General features: G+C 53.9%; 6 protein-coding genes across 6 annotated transcripts; 5 read left to right on the plus strand and 1 right to left on the minus strand.

The window, feature by feature from the left end:
* Positions 1 to 369: 369 nt before the first annotated feature.
* Positions 370 to 2,550, plus strand: DL89DRAFT_266789 (uncharacterized protein). The gene is made up of 5 exons (XM_040887231.1): positions 370 to 900; positions 947 to 1,222; positions 1,250 to 1,870; positions 1,901 to 2,125; positions 2,181 to 2,550. The coding sequence occupies exons 1-5, from the start codon at positions 442 to 444 to the stop codon at positions 2,493 to 2,495; spliced, it is 1,896 nt and encodes a 631-aa protein (XP_040744174.1). The 5' UTR covers positions 370 to 441; the 3' UTR covers positions 2,496 to 2,550.
* Positions 2,551 to 3,566: 1,016 nt separating this feature from the next.
* Positions 3,567 to 4,433, plus strand: DL89DRAFT_292245 (uncharacterized protein; the record flags this gene model as incomplete). Its single annotated transcript, XM_040890279.1, has 1 exon — positions 3,567 to 4,433. The coding sequence occupies one exon, from the start codon at positions 3,567 to 3,569 to the stop codon at positions 4,431 to 4,433; it is 867 nt and encodes a 288-aa protein (XP_040744175.1).
* Positions 4,434 to 4,540: 107 nt separating this feature from the next.
* On the minus strand, positions 4,541 to 6,664 carry DL89DRAFT_266790 (uncharacterized protein). The gene is made up of 4 exons (XM_040887232.1): positions 6,269 to 6,664; positions 5,008 to 6,237; positions 4,982 to 4,986; positions 4,541 to 4,956 (listed from the first exon to the last, which is right to left on the minus strand). Exons 1-4 carry the CDS (start codon positions 6,564 to 6,566, stop codon positions 4,630 to 4,632), a joined length of 1,860 nt encoding a protein of 619 aa, XP_040744176.1. The 5' UTR covers positions 6,567 to 6,664; the 3' UTR covers positions 4,541 to 4,629.
* Positions 6,665 to 7,456: 792 nt separating this feature from the next.
* On the plus strand, positions 7,457 to 9,021 carry DL89DRAFT_266791 (MFS general substrate transporter). Its single transcript, XM_040887233.1, has 4 exons — positions 7,457 to 7,500; positions 7,532 to 7,656; positions 7,777 to 8,490; positions 8,537 to 9,021. The coding sequence occupies exons 1-4, from the start codon at positions 7,469 to 7,471 to the stop codon at positions 8,968 to 8,970; spliced, it is 1,305 nt and encodes a 434-aa protein (XP_040744177.1). The 5' UTR covers positions 7,457 to 7,468; the 3' UTR covers positions 8,971 to 9,021.
* A 64-nt stretch (positions 9,022 to 9,085) lies between these two features.
* DL89DRAFT_266792 (uncharacterized protein) lies at positions 9,086 to 11,521 on the plus strand (the record flags this gene model as incomplete). Its single annotated transcript, XM_040887234.1, has 8 exons — positions 9,086 to 9,514; positions 9,537 to 10,259; positions 10,315 to 10,451; positions 10,472 to 10,676; positions 10,754 to 11,092; positions 11,118 to 11,312; positions 11,356 to 11,370; positions 11,411 to 11,521. Coding segments are annotated over exons 1-8 (1,980 nt in total), but the record flags the coding sequence as incomplete, so codon positions are not given.
* A 990-nt stretch (positions 11,522 to 12,511) lies between these two features.
* On the plus strand, positions 12,512 to 14,002 carry DL89DRAFT_266793 (uncharacterized protein). The gene is made up of 2 exons (XM_040887235.1): positions 12,512 to 12,690; positions 12,743 to 14,002. Exons 1-2 carry the CDS (start codon positions 12,609 to 12,611, stop codon positions 13,861 to 13,863), a joined length of 1,203 nt encoding a protein of 400 aa, XP_040744179.1. The 5' UTR covers positions 12,512 to 12,608; the 3' UTR covers positions 13,864 to 14,002.
* Positions 14,003 to 14,409: the final 407 nt, after the last annotated feature.

The following is a 14,409-nucleotide window of genomic DNA, read 5'->3' on the forward strand; positions in this document are numbered from 1 at the left end:
ACATAGCGATTGAGACACCGGGGAGATCCGCTTCGCTCAGCCTGCTGAATCAAAAACACCACTTGCTACTGCTGTCTGTAAATAGGCTCAATATGTTCCTGCCCCTCAACCTTGGCGCCAGTCGCCTGGCCACAGCACGCAAATGGCATCAGCATTCGCCCCCTGTAGCACCTCCCAGCATTCCCACATGTCTCTCTACCTACCCATGTATAAAAGCCAGAGCCCAGAGGGGCAAGTTTCTAGTCTCACTACCTTCCCTCGCTCCCACCCGCACCCTCCTTGCATCCCTCCTTCCTCCCACATCCCGCAACACCCTAAATACGCCCGCAGCAGCCCTCCCTTCCCTTTTTCTAAGCTTCCTACAGTTTCCAATTATCTCTCTTTGTGATCCCGTACTTCTACATCTGTAACTCTCCCAAATAGCTCTCCCCCGCATCAACAATGAAGTCCTTTTGCACCCTTGGCGCCTTCACAGCCGTGTTCTTCACTGCAACCTTGGCGCGGATATACTCGCCCGAGGAGCTCGACAGGTGCATTGCTGATTCCCGCAACCAGCGCCAGGAGCAGTGTGGCATCTACCGTCCGGGCTCGCTCGAGTACAACCAGTGCATGGCGCGCATGACCGACCGGGTGCTGCAGTGCTACCCGCAAGGCATGCAATTGACCCCGCAGCAGCAGGCCGAGCGCAGCCAAGAGTCCAACAACCACGAAATGTACCGCAACGAGGTCCAGCGGCTGGCCAACACGGGCAACTCGGAGCAGGCCGACGAGAGCGAGCAGAACCCGCCGCCGGTGAAGATCGACGCCAGCAAGAGCACCAATCTGGAGGGCCAGGTCAAGAAGACCGAGGAGGTCCGCCATGTCACCACCAAGAAGGCTACTGCAGCCAAGAAGGACCCAGTGAAATTCACCGCTATTGCTGACAAGGATGACAAGCCGGACGGAGAAGAAGCCGGCGGAGAAGGCCGATGAGGAGCCGGCTGCTGACAAGAAGGAGGAAAAGCCAGCCAAGCCCGCGGACAAGGCCCAGGACGCCAAGCCCAAGCCTGCTGAGCCTGCAAAGACTATCAATATTTCGAATGCAACCACCCTGTTCGTTGTTGCCGCTACCCAGCAGGATAATGCTGTGACTGTTATTGCCACCACTGCTGGCCTCGCTGCTACCTCGGTTGTTGCCCAGCCTGTTGCTACCACCTCTGCTGCCTCGCTTGCTGGTACCACAGTGAGTGCCGCCGATGCCGTTGCCAAGGCCGCCGTGCTCTCTCCCAGCCCTGCTACTGCAACCTCTGTTGCTGCAACCCCTGCTGCCGCAACCCCTGCGAGCGCTCCTGCTGCTGTCACTCCTGCTGCTGTCACTCCTGCTGCTGTCACTCCTGCTGCTGTCGCTCCTGCTGCTCCCGCTGCTGCTGCTACGCCTGCTGCCGATACCTCTGCTTCTGCTGCTGCGTCGGCAGCTCCTGCCCCTGAACCCGCCAACGATGATGAAGCCGCAGCCAACGACTCTACCCAGATCATCCAGTTCTCAGTCCCAGCCGTTCCTTCTGCTGATGCTGACAAGCCCGCTGCTGATACCGACAAGCCCGCTCCAGCTGCCCAGACCAGCGCATTTGCTGCAAACAATGACATCAAGAGGCTGTCTGCTACCGACCTGGCTGCTGCTACTGCCCAGACTTCGGCCACTGCAAACGCCAATGTTGTGGCGACCGCCAACTCTGCACCCGTGGCAACCATTGCAGTCACTGCCAATGGTATCGCCATGACGACCCTCGAGCCCCTCTCTATGACCACGATCGGCCAGGCCGTCGTGCCAATGGTCCCCAGTGTGTTCTTCTCGGGCACCTCGGCCGGTCTCCAGGTACAGCAGATCTCGGTGCGTGCTGTCCTAACGTCAGGCTCGCAGGCATCCACCCAGTCCCCTGGCCCACAGTCTGCTGCCAGGGCCGCCTTGTCCTCTGCTGCCGCCGAATCCAGCTCGGCCGACGCTGCCGATGACGCTGCAGCCGAACCCGATAGCGCTGAGGAGTCGCCTGCTGCCAGCAGCACCAAGTCTGCCGCTGCCGAGCCGGCAAGCAACAAGCTGGCCGTCAAGGAGGTGCTCAAGTCTGCTGTCAAGGCTGCCTCGTCGGTGTCTGCTGAGGCTTCGTCGTCCGCTTCTGCTGAGGCAACGCAGTCCAGAGCAGATAGACTCAGCTGTTGAGCCCGAGCAGACCGATGCGTCGGTAGTTGAGTCGGATGCTGCCGAGTCGTCCAAGGCCAGTCAGGCGAAGGAGCAGGTGAAGAACACGGCTAACCAGACCAGTGCCCAGCCGGATGCCTCGCAGCACGCGTCGGCTGAGACTTCAGCATCGGCTCCTGCTGCTAAGGCCAAGCAGAGTGTTAGTGACCACAAGCTAAAGTCTGCGGGTATGCTCAAGGCCAAGACCGGCGATGCCGAGAGGGCTATGTTCTCGGGCGCGATGATGATGGCCCCGTTCGCTATCCACGCTCTGCTCTAAACCCTGCCAGCTATTTGACAGGCCATGTTCCCTCTCCAGCACTCTTCTTGCTATATCTCGCACCTTTCTTAATATCTAATATCCCCAAGCTCGCACATATCCGCAAAAGGAAAAGAGCGAGCGCATTTTTATACCCGGGCCATATCTTGACATTTATAATCCCCAATTTCAAGCAGCAACTTTCAGCCGCATCCACAGAGAGACTCATATTTGCGCAATATCCAGTGGGGTCTGCATTGAAGGAGACGGAGTACTGCAACACTTCCCCCTTTAATCGACCCCAAAGGCTTGGCCGCTAGGCTTAAAGTCTCTAGACAGGCAGCCGCTTTGGTCCTCGCTAAAGGCTGATCAGGGGAGCGGAGAGAGCGGATTCACTGTCTGGTTTCCATACCAGAAATTGCAGATTCAGACAAAGCATGGGATACATGTCTCATCGATGCGGCGCTATAACCAACCGTCAACGCCCAACCCGGTTTGCTAAATAAAGATGCGGGATGGAACTCCATGCTGGGCATGCCCTCTTTGCACTGCATGCCTTTCTCCTCCCGACAGTTGTTCTTTGCTCATGGGCAAGAGACAGCCCGTGTGGGGGGAGATCGAGTAGGTAAGCTTAATGCCAGAGTTTGGAGAAATATCGCATTGCCCTATCCCGCACATGTGCGAGACAGAGTACGCATGGGATATCGGCCATGCTTGCCTGCTAAACACTTCCGAGATGTGTGGGGGACTGTGAGAAGGAGTGTCTACTCGACATACTCATGTCCGGAAAGGTACTTTCGCTCTCATAGATATTAGCCGTCATATAAAGAGGCAAGTGCTGACCGCTACAACCAGGACAGCACAGCACGTTAGAGTTAGTAGTCCTATACCATATTTAATCGCTCCTCTCTTCTTTCTCGCGACGTCTCCGTCGTTTTGCCTTTCATTAAATACACATCCTCTGCTTTGTTCTTGTTTGAATTCTAATAATCTCTAGGAAACAAACTGACACCCACAAACCTTGGCAAGCTTCCTAAAAACCCCAGGTTTTCTGAGCCAATTTACACCTTAGAAACACAAGCAACACTCACAATGCACTGCAAGTTTGTTTCCCTTGCGCTTGTCTTTGGTCTTGCACTCGTCAGTCCAGCCATTGCCAAGGTCGCTGCTCCTGCTCCTGGCGCAGCTCCCGTAGCGCCTGTCCAAAAGAGCGGGGAGGCCGACCCCGATGATATCGTTCTGCCCCAGGCTCCCTCGGTTCAGCAACAGCAGCTGGTAAATATGGTTCTGCCAGAGCTTCCCAAGGCCCCCAAGGTCGAGGAGGAGCCACCCAAACCTCAGGGATGCGCGCTCGACGGCCAAGTGCGTCTGTGCGTAAACCACTCAACCATGCAGCGTGAGACATGCGCAGCCGACGACCTCGACTGCCAGTGCACATGGGCACAGAAGCTGACGCAGTGCTACGCGCCTTGCATGTCCGACAAGGTCAACTCTGACAACATGCACGCTGCCAAGGCGGACCAGGACGGAATCTGTCAGCAGGCAGCCAAGAACGGCAAGATCGCCAAGGATAAGGAGCGGTTGAAGAAGGAGCAGAAGAACGGCAAGAGCAAGAAGCAGACACAGAATATCCAGCAGAAGAACATCAACGACCTGGCTTCCTCCCACGACCTCTCCACACAGGCTGCTGACGAGGAAAGCACCAAGCAGAAGCCTGCCAAGGAAGACAAGGCTCCCGATTCGAGCGACTCGGCCCCGCGCCAGGAGGGCGGCAACAAGAGCAACAACTCTGGCGGGAAGGACCCTGAATTGAATAACGACAAGAGCGGCAAGAACGGCAAGGCCAAGCCCGGAGGCGACAGCAACCTGCCGCTGATGGAAAACGCCGCAGGCAACATGTCTGCGTTCAGCTCCGTCCTCCTCATCCCCTTGGCACTCGCCTTCAGGTCGGTATTCTAAGTAGTCTTCCTTGGAATGGCAGCATTCTGCCCGATACAGGCAGACCACTTGGAATGCGATTCAAAAAACGATAGCCTCTTTGACATCTTTCTCAACCTTCATATCACCACCTCATTTTATTCACATTTTTCTCTCCAAACACAGCCCAATTTACATTTTGCTCTCTACATTCGCACTCGCAATACGATGGATACAATCAATACTCGCGCCGGCGACGGGCCCTGTGATGGTCAGGCGGATACTCGGTTACATTGTCATCAGTCATGTCACCATAGTCAGCTGCCGAACGTGTAGACACTGCATCGCCATCAATGTCCTCGCCGTTGTCATTGTCATCATAGCTACCTTGGGACATGGGTGGCGAGGTGTACCCTTCACTGCCACTGCTGCTCCGACGGCGCCGCCGGCCATGCGCATACTCTGGTTGCAGTTGCTCCGTTACAACTGACCCGCTGTCGTCGTCCTCGCCCTCATCTATTGTGTTAGTTGAGCCAATGGTATGGCTTCTGTTCAAGAGTGCTCGCTGGCCAAGGAATGCCGGTGATGACCGCTGCTAGCGGCGTCCCAAACACACCACTGAATCGACTCAGCGCCGATGCCATCATCATCATCCGGCCCTCGTTTTCCCGCCGACGTGAATATGAAATTTGGCTCAGCACATGCTGGATCACACGCTCTTCATCAGACGACCCTGGCCTGCCATCGATCGCACCTGCAACGCCGTAATTTTGCACCAGGGTGCTCATCTGCGACGATGAGCCACTCGGCGAGCCAACGCTTCCGCCAGCAGAAGGGGAGCTGGGCATTTGCAGTATGGTGGTAGCTGCTGTTTGCGGCGCATCGGCCAGGGCTTGGCTGGATGAACCAGCAGAAGGGCTGCTGGTTGCATTGCGCGGCAGCCCAAGCTGCAGCCGGAACCGCATTTCGACCAGAAGGTTCAACGCTGCGCGCATCATCGGACCAAGTCTGTGGGAAGGGTAGTTCTCCAGCACACGCAGCTGGCTCTCAATAATCGCCAATTCGGTTTCCTGTGTCGATGTAGGCGAATCTTGCGGACGGGCTATGGGCTGTTGTCCGTCGGTGTGATCTGATGCCGCCATGTTACCTTCAGACGTCGACTGCGATGCGTCAGTCAGAGAATCTACTGGCTCCTGATTATCTCCATCGCCACTTGTAAGGGGCAATGTCGGAACATATGTCGATGGGCTATTAAGATACTGTGTAGCACTCGAAATGCCACTGGTCTTGTCGAACTGCTTGTCGTTCAGCGCCGACATATTCATCTCTGGTAGTGGCAGCAGTCGGTCGCGCTCATGCATCTCGACTAGGGCACGCGGAGGCACTGAGGGTAGACGTGGTGGCGCCGATCCATCAGATGCTGGCGACACAGCCATCAGACGTATACGGTTGGTCATCTTAAAATACCATGTCCTGATAGTCGCCGCACGCTCAGGAATAAACTGGTCAGCACGTTCATGAGCCTGCTGAATCACTTGCCACATGAGCTGGATGCTGTATCCCGGCAGCTTCGACAACCGTGCGCAGACCTTCAAGCACTTGAACAGGTTGCGCTGCACAGACTCGATCTCCAGCGTTGGATGCAGCGCAAGAAATCTGTGCAGATCATAGCACGCCTCGATGTACGAGTCGGGCAACAGCAGCCGCTTGGCAATCACTGCCAGCCGCCGGTTATCTCGGTCCTCCGTAAACTCGCGCACTCTCTCGTCCTGTGCCAATGGTGCATGGCCAGATATAACGAGGTTTGTGGTTAGCGTGTCCTCTAATGTGTTTTCCGTCCTGGGAGCTCTCAATGGCCTGCAGCACCTGCAGTGCACTCTCGACTGGCGGCTCGATTGGCTGCGGTCCATTAATCGCACGCTCTCGGCTAACAAACGTGTACTGGGCGAATGATACAATAGAGACATCGAGGATAGACATCTCGCCCCTAAACCGCTGCGGCTGCTGCTGGCTAGGTGGGGTGCTCACCGGCACAGATGAAGGCGAAGGAGTGCTGGAGCTGCTGGCGTCTCCTGCCCAAGCCCCATTCCTGCTGCCTCCTTGGCGGCCAAGGTTGCTGTTACTGCTCGGGGAGTCGAATGCAGGGCCCGATTGAGACCCATCAGAACACGACATTATTAGTTTGTGAATGGCTGGTAAAAGTACAAAGCATTAGCAAGCGCAGAAGCTACAACAAGTAGAAATGGGTGTCTAGCCTTGCCAAACAGGGGCTACAGTTTGGGACAGGTCACCGATTTCTGTCGCCGAGCCGCCAATCCTACCCCCGACTCGCTTGGCTGGCAAATAGAGTCAAGTCGACAAGTCGGGCAGCCACCACTATTTGCCCGTTCGGGACAGGCCGGGAACGACATGCTGCCACACAACGCCAAGCAATCTACGCCTCAATCGCATATACTGAGGCACTGCACAGAACCTACCAGTATGCAAGTCAGAGCATCGCTATACCATCATGTCCCGGTACACCAATGCGACCCCCCAACACCCGCTTTACTGTGGCAACCGCAGCAGGCTATGATGAATGGAGACAACTGCCAATTTACAAATCTATTTACGAACTTTTTTGCCAAAGCACCTCATGCATTAAGTGCGTCCTGCCAACCAAATGGCCTGGGATCTCCACGTTCCCCCAGCATTTGATGCAAGAGTATCCTAGCCATATACGGGCTATGAGCGCTATATGCGCCACATGCACATGCAAGTACACAGCCGTTTTGTGTATCTTGAACTGGGATCAGATGATACATGGTTGAATCCCACTTGCAAAACAGCTTCCATACACCATATAGTGCCCACTATTCTATCGCTGTGGCTTGGTATAGATAGTGGCTAGTGGTGCGTTGAGCAGAGGTAGGCTGGAGAGGGGAGGTGGGTGGAGAAGGGAGGTGGAGATGGCCTATAGATAATGCCGGCGAAGCTGAAACAATTGCCCAAATCTAGATATAAAATGCACTGCTGTGTAGCTGGTTCTGCACTCCAGACAGCATACATTCTCGCAGGCAGTAGTGGCAGACTGGCCGATGATTTTCATCTTTTGTGTAAATATACCAGTGTAAACTCCTTTATATCCTACTCTATACTAGCACCCAACCATGTCTGTCATCAACATCAACTGTAGCTTCAGCTGGTAAACTCTCTAACCAGCACCCTTCATCAGCCTCGCTGGATTCATATGGCCATGACGCTGGCTACATAAACAAGGGGTACAGTGATGCCGAAGATGCTGGGCTGGAAAAAGAGGGCCAGGACCCCTTAGACAAACTTGGCAACTGAGCCTACTTCATGGTGATGACGAGTTTGACGGTTCAACTGGCCCATACGAAGCCAGATTCATGGCAAGCATGGCTTGTGGTGCTGGCAGGGGGTGTCCTGGCCATGATTACTTTGGGTGCATCTCGGGCACATGGGGTGTTTCAGGAATACTACATTATTGACGAGTTCCCCAATGCCTCAACAGCAGATATCTCGTGGATTGGCTCGGTGCAGAACATGTGCCTCAATCTGTGTGGGGTGGCCGTTGGAATCCTGAGCCAAATCTACGACACCCGGATACTTTGTGCCGCAGGTGCTGCAACGATGGGCCTGTCATTTATTGTTGCCTCGTTCTGCACCGAGCTTTGGCAGCTCGTGCTAGCACAGGGGTTTGCGTACGGCTGTGCAGCTTCATTCCCATATATCCTTGGTGTCACAGTGCCTATGCAGTGGATAGAGAAACGACGCGGGCTTGCTGTTGGCATCGTGTATATGGGCTCTGGCGTGGGCGGCATATGGATTTCGGTGCTGACCCGCACCTGTATCGAAGCCCTGGGTCGGGACTGGGCCAACCGCATCCTGGGAATCATCATGATTGTGGTGGGCGTGGCCTTGTCACCGCTAATGCTGGCTCGTCGGCCCAAGCAGCGCCCAAAAAAGCTGCTTGACCTGAGCGTTGTCAAAGAGTCACGCTTCCTGCTAATTGCAGCCGCCAGCTTCTTCTCGATGGGACCCAACACCGTACCTTTCCTAATGATGCCAACCTATGTAACCAAGGTGCTCGAGGAAAGTCCGGAAACTTGGGGTGCATGTTGTTACAATTATCAACTTGACAGGCATATTTGGGCGCCTCATTGCAGGCTTCCTTTCAGACAGATATGGCCCAATTAACATACTAGTTATATGGACAGCATTGGCAGCATTCAGCCAGCTAGGCCTGTGGCTGCCATTCAAAAACGTTCCTGCACTTATTGCCGCAGCTGCACTGTTTGGCGTTACTGGGTCATCCATTATAGGGATGTTGCTGAATGCACTGTCACACATGTTTGGTGTGGCTAGAATCACCTACATCTCAGGGCTGGTGTATATGACATACTCCATTGCGTCGCTCGCTACCGCCCAGTCTGCCAGCCTGATGCTGGACACAGTGGGTCACGGCACCGACTACACCTGGGCCATCCTATACACGGGCATGCTGCTCGTTATATCGACGGTGATCCTGGTCGCACTCCGGCTCAAGCTCAGCACCAAGCTGCTGTTCTTTGCGTAAATTCCGATTTTGTTGTATTAGCACGTGATTAAATTTTGGTTGCGCTTCCATGCGTCCAGCTATTTTCTTTTCAGGAACCGGAGGCTGCTGTGGCCAGCCATGTCCTTAGACTCTTGTTCTTTTCCAGCTCTGCTGTTCTTTTTCATCAGCCCAATTTACTCCTGCGCATTTACTGTGGTGTACTCTAGGCAGCGCAATGCAACGGCGGCTCCCGTGTACATAGATTCCCTCGCCCCTCCATTTCCACAACACGACAACATTCCATAAAACTTCAGCGGATACATACGCTATGAGCCTTGCAACCTGGCTGCGAAACTGGGTTCCAGGGACCAGCGGCAGCGTGCTGCCGGGCGGTCTAACAGGCGGCACTGCGCATTGGTTCACAAGCAGAAGGCACATGCGCATTCTGGCAGTCATTGCCCTTGTCACGCTGGTGGTGCTTGGGGTGTTCTCCCTCGAGCTCCTCTCAGAATCATCCTCGCTACTAGAGCGGCCAGACCAGGCGGAGAACGACATTACTGGATACTCGCGGCGATACGGTGTAGTCATAGATGCTGGCAGTTCAGGATCTCGCGCCTATGATTTACGCCTGGGATGACCCGTCGGCAATCTCGCAGTCTCAGGCAGCTAATAACGCCAGCTACAGCCGACTGCCGCTGATTGAGCGTGCTGGCAAGGAATGGACATACAAGACAACGCCTGGGATTTCGAGCTTCGCCGATCGGCCACGCATGGTTGGCGTTGAACACATCAAGCCGCTGCTCGACTATGCCCAGAAACACATCCCAAAGCGCCAGATCGCGCACACACCTGTATATCTGCTTGCCACTGCTGGTATGCGTTTGCTGCCGCACTCGCACCAGTCGCTGATTCTTGACACTGCGTGCTTCTATGCGCGGGAAAACTACGACTTTCTCCTCCCCGACTGCAAAGAGAGCTTCCAGGCAGTTTCGGGCGAGCTCGAGGGGCTGTTTGGCTGGGTAGCTGTGAACTATCTCATGGACGGGTTCCCTTCACAGACGCAGTCACTGGCGCAGCGGTCGCACGGGTTCCTGGATATGGGCGGGGCATCAGCACAGATCGCATTTGAGCCTGCCAAAATGTCGGCACAGATACACAAGCATGACCTGGCCGAGGTGACGCTGCGTACACTAGATGGACAGGACTCGAGCTACGCAGTTTTTGTTGCTACATTCCTTGGGCACGGCACTAATGAGGCACGGCGCCGGTTTGTGGAGCAGCTGAAGGACGCCGAGATGCTTGCTGGGAGCGGCAATGGCGTTCCAATGGTCGACGACCCATGCCTACCCAGCTGGACTGACCCTGCCCACAACAGACGGAAAGGTAGTACTGCGAGGCAAAGGGGAGTTTTCAGAGTGCGTCAAGGCTAGCGAGCCGCTGCTCAACAAGACTGTGTGCCCGATTGAGCCGTGTCTGTTTGCCGGCGTGCACGCCCCCGAAATCGATTTTGGCACACAGCAGTTCATTGGCGTTTCCGGAGTACTGGTATGCATCGCACTGACTACCTGGGCCTGGGCGGAGTGTGGGATGTTGAAAAGTTTGAGAGGCGGGCGAGTGATTTCTGCCAGAAGCCCTGGTCAGAGATAAACAGCCACACTGTTAATGACGACGTGGCGGTAGCTCGTCTGCAGATGCAGTGTTTCAAGGCAGCATGGCTAGTCAATGTCCTCCACAACGGCTTTGGCGTCCCTCGCAATGCCCCTTCCCTGGAACATTGAAGACAAAATGGTCAACTCTGCCCCCTTCCAATCGGTGAAACCAGGTTGGCGACGTTGAGGTGTCATGGACACTGGGTGCACTGCTGCTCAAAGTCTCCCAAACCATTCCTCCCAGCTACCAATCAATTAAAGCCAAGTCCACACCAGGAATCCGGCTGCCCGACAACCCAGGCGCTGACGAGGAGGGGGTGGAGCTGGTCGATGACTCGCTGTGGTCGCCACTCCAATTTGTTGGTATGCGGCGCCTGTATATTTTGTGGTCGCTGCAGCCCAGCGGCACGCGCGCGCTGCTGGCATTCACTGCGCTATTTACGTTTGGACTATTGGTTGGCCTGGTGTACTGTATGTTCACCCACCGCAGCCGCAAGCGCCAGTGGCAGATTGTTGGTCGGCAGCAGCGCTTGGCAGATACTGTCCAATGAGTTTCCTCTGTCCCCTATAGGTCGCTCAGCACGGCTTAATCGATCGGTGCCTGGGACACCATTGTCGGCTTCGCAAATTGGGCTCGCAGAGGCGGCTGCGTTCATGCCTGATGCCGCCTCATATGGCGAAGAGCCTTCAAGCAAACAGGCGAGGATGTCGCCCTCGATGTATGTTATGGACGTCCTATCTCGGCCGTTCCAGCCTGCTGCTTCTGGTAATTCAGGGAGTAGTCTCATCAGTTCCAACGACTCCACGAATGCGTGCATTGCAGTTGGCAGGCCAATGATGGGGCCGTTACACCGACATTAACTACAGGCGGAATCATGGAACCCAGATCCCGGAGCGTAGTCCAGGTCGCTGAAGAGGTGACTATGAGCCGATCCTCAAGCGTCAACAACCTCGCTCTCCTCAATCCGCCGGCGCGGAGGCGGAACCGACTAATTAGAAAAAGCAGCATACAGCCATAGCCCCAATTTTTCTTTGTCCCCAATGTACACCTTTACTTCTACTGGTGCCACATACCACAGGCTGCATTATTCACTCCCATTCCAACTCCAGCCCTTGCCGCTTGTTGTTGCAAGCTGGCGCCGCTGGCTGGTGCACTGTGGCTGCACATATAGCTACTGGCCATTCTCGAATAGCATTTGCTGAGAAGCGCCGACACTTGACGGCAAGATTCACTTCGCTATGGTGGCAATGGCTGCGGCTATATATCTCAGTTTCGCTATCAGGTCTTGTGATAGACAACTGTTGGCAATTCACTGATGATGGCAGCCTGTAGAGCCGCCCATTCTTTGCCTCTAGAGGCATAGCCAAATAGATATGTCCATTGAGCAACGTTAACCGTCCCCTTGCGAGCTGATTCTGGCAGAGGTCCAGTTTGACACAGTGCTGCTGCGCTGAGCCGTGCTGGTACATAATATTAATGCACAAACTGTAGTCCGGGCCATTTTTTGGCTCCATGCTCCTTGGTAAGGTACCCAACACTAGCATATGCGGGTTTCCGTACCCAATCGATGCAGCCGAGATGCATGTATCTGGACCCGTGCCAAGACGAACGCTTGTGTTAACGCCCTATTTCCAGAGCTTGAGAACAATCCCCAACGTGTGACTTGCTTCCTCAATATCTGGAGCGCATATATGCACCTTGCCTGCATGTTGGGAGATGCTTCTTTTATTTTTGGCACAGATACATTTGCTCTACTCCGCGATGCAAGTCGTGCACGGTCCTCGCCTAGCCCGACAGTGCCAGCCAACCACAAAGAATGGCTCACCAAAGAAGCACTTTCAAAAGGACTTCGCCACCCATTCATATATAGGGAAGGAATGAAAAGATTGAAAGGCTTCTCAATCACCGCGTATATATAAACCACCAGAGCCAAAGCTTTGTTGTCGTTTTGCTTCTTCACTTCTTGACGACACAAATACTTGCTCTTTTTTACTGCATCTTTCTGTAACATACCTTTCATCGATACCATGTCATCTATAGAAACCCCCTGCAAGGTCCCAGCCACATACCCGTTCTGGAAGCAGGTGCGGCTGTCATTCCTGTCCAAAAGTCGACCATGCAACAGACCTCGTACGGTGGTTTATGCCGTCGTGGTTCACAGTATCCATGGGCACGGGGATCCTCGCTAACTGCCTCACCCGGATGCCATTCGCCACTTACGTCACGGACATCATTGGACGGACTCTGTTTTTCGTCAACATTTTGCTTCTCGGTACATTGTTGATAGTCCAATTAGTGCAGTTCGTCTTCTATCCGGGGATCTTCCGGTTCATGCGTCGCAATCCTCGACGCATGCTCCACTACGGCGCAATCCCAATGTCTCTAGGAACTGCAGTAATCGGAATAGTCAGATTCCAGTTTCACCAAGTGCACGATGCCGTCCTCTATGCCGCATGGGGAGTTTGGTGGGCATCCGTGGGTCTGTCGGTAGTTTGCTCCTTGTTGCTGCTCTATCTAATTATCTCGCGAGAAATCCAGGGGCTCGAGTCTCTGACTGGTGCTTGGCTGCTGCCTGTTGCCCCACTTGTGGTCAGTGCCACAGCCGGCGCAGCTATTGCCGAGTTTTTGCCTGAAAACTGCGTCGTTCTCACACTGCTAGTCAGCTATTGCCTGTGGGGAGCCGGTACTCCGCTTATTGGAACAATCCTTGTTCTCTACTTCCATCGACTGACCATCCACAAGCTCCCGCCTCCAGATCTTATTGTCACCGCCTTTATCCCGCTTGGCCCAGTGGGTCAGATTGGCGCTGCAGCAGCTACTCTTGGAAGTGTAGCGCAGATGGTGGTAGGAGAAGCGCTGCCACACCTTGAGGGATTTGGGCCATTCCTCTATAATATTGGCATTCTGGTAGCGCTGGCATCGTGGGGAAGCTCGGTGTTTTGGGCAATGAATGCCGTCTACTCTATAGCATATCGCCGGTGGTACAACAATCTCCCATTCAACATCGGGTGGTGGTCGTTTACATTCCCCATTGGCGTGTTCACAACGCTGAGTGAAGAGCTAAATCAAGTTCTCCAGTTCAGGTTCTTTCGGGTGATCTACTTGATATCTCTCTTTGTGCTGCTGGGTCTGTGGTGCTTGGTGACTATAAGCACCCTATACAGTGCTTGGACGGGAGAAATATTTGAGACTCCCTGCCTTAGCAACGGAATATCAGACGACTGTGAGGAGCAAACAGGGCTGGGTTCTTCAGCAACCGTTGTGGAGTTGGGCGATGTGTAAATTAAAGCTTCAAACATTCGTTGCGATGAGAGATAAAAATAGCTCTAGTTTGTGTTTCCCTTATAATCGATGGCTTGAACCATGTAAACAGTGGCTTTTAGATAGCAACAATGAGATCTTCATATGCAGACCTGGTATGAAAACATGTATATTTAACATATCAGCACCTTAGATATATTTTTTAGCCTTTATGAACCATCATCATCAATAGAAACTAGTCCCCAAATGATGATTGTCAGCCAATACATTGCATACCTACTGCTGATGTGCTTCTGGTATGACAGCCAGGTAGACGAAGGGCATAGGTATACTATGAAATCTGTTTCCTAGGGGAATACAATCGATATGGCTGATACTATTACTGGAGAAAATGCGCTGGTGTCGACTCTCAGTGGTTTATTTCCTAATGAAGATTGCGAAATTACAGTTGCAGCGCTATGTAGCTGTGGCTTTTAAGGGATTCCATGCGCAGTTATTAATATTATTGACTAAAGAAGCGGCTTCACAGATGAAGCACGATATTCCCCCTCTTTACACTATTGCTAC

This window comes from Linderina pennispora (assembly GCF_002104995.1).
Source record: "Linderina pennispora strain ATCC 12442 chromosome Unknown DL89scaffold_5, whole genome shotgun sequence".
Classification (NCBI taxonomy): domain Eukaryota; kingdom Fungi; phylum Kickxellomycota; class Kickxellomycetes; order Kickxellales; family Kickxellaceae; genus Linderina; species Linderina pennispora.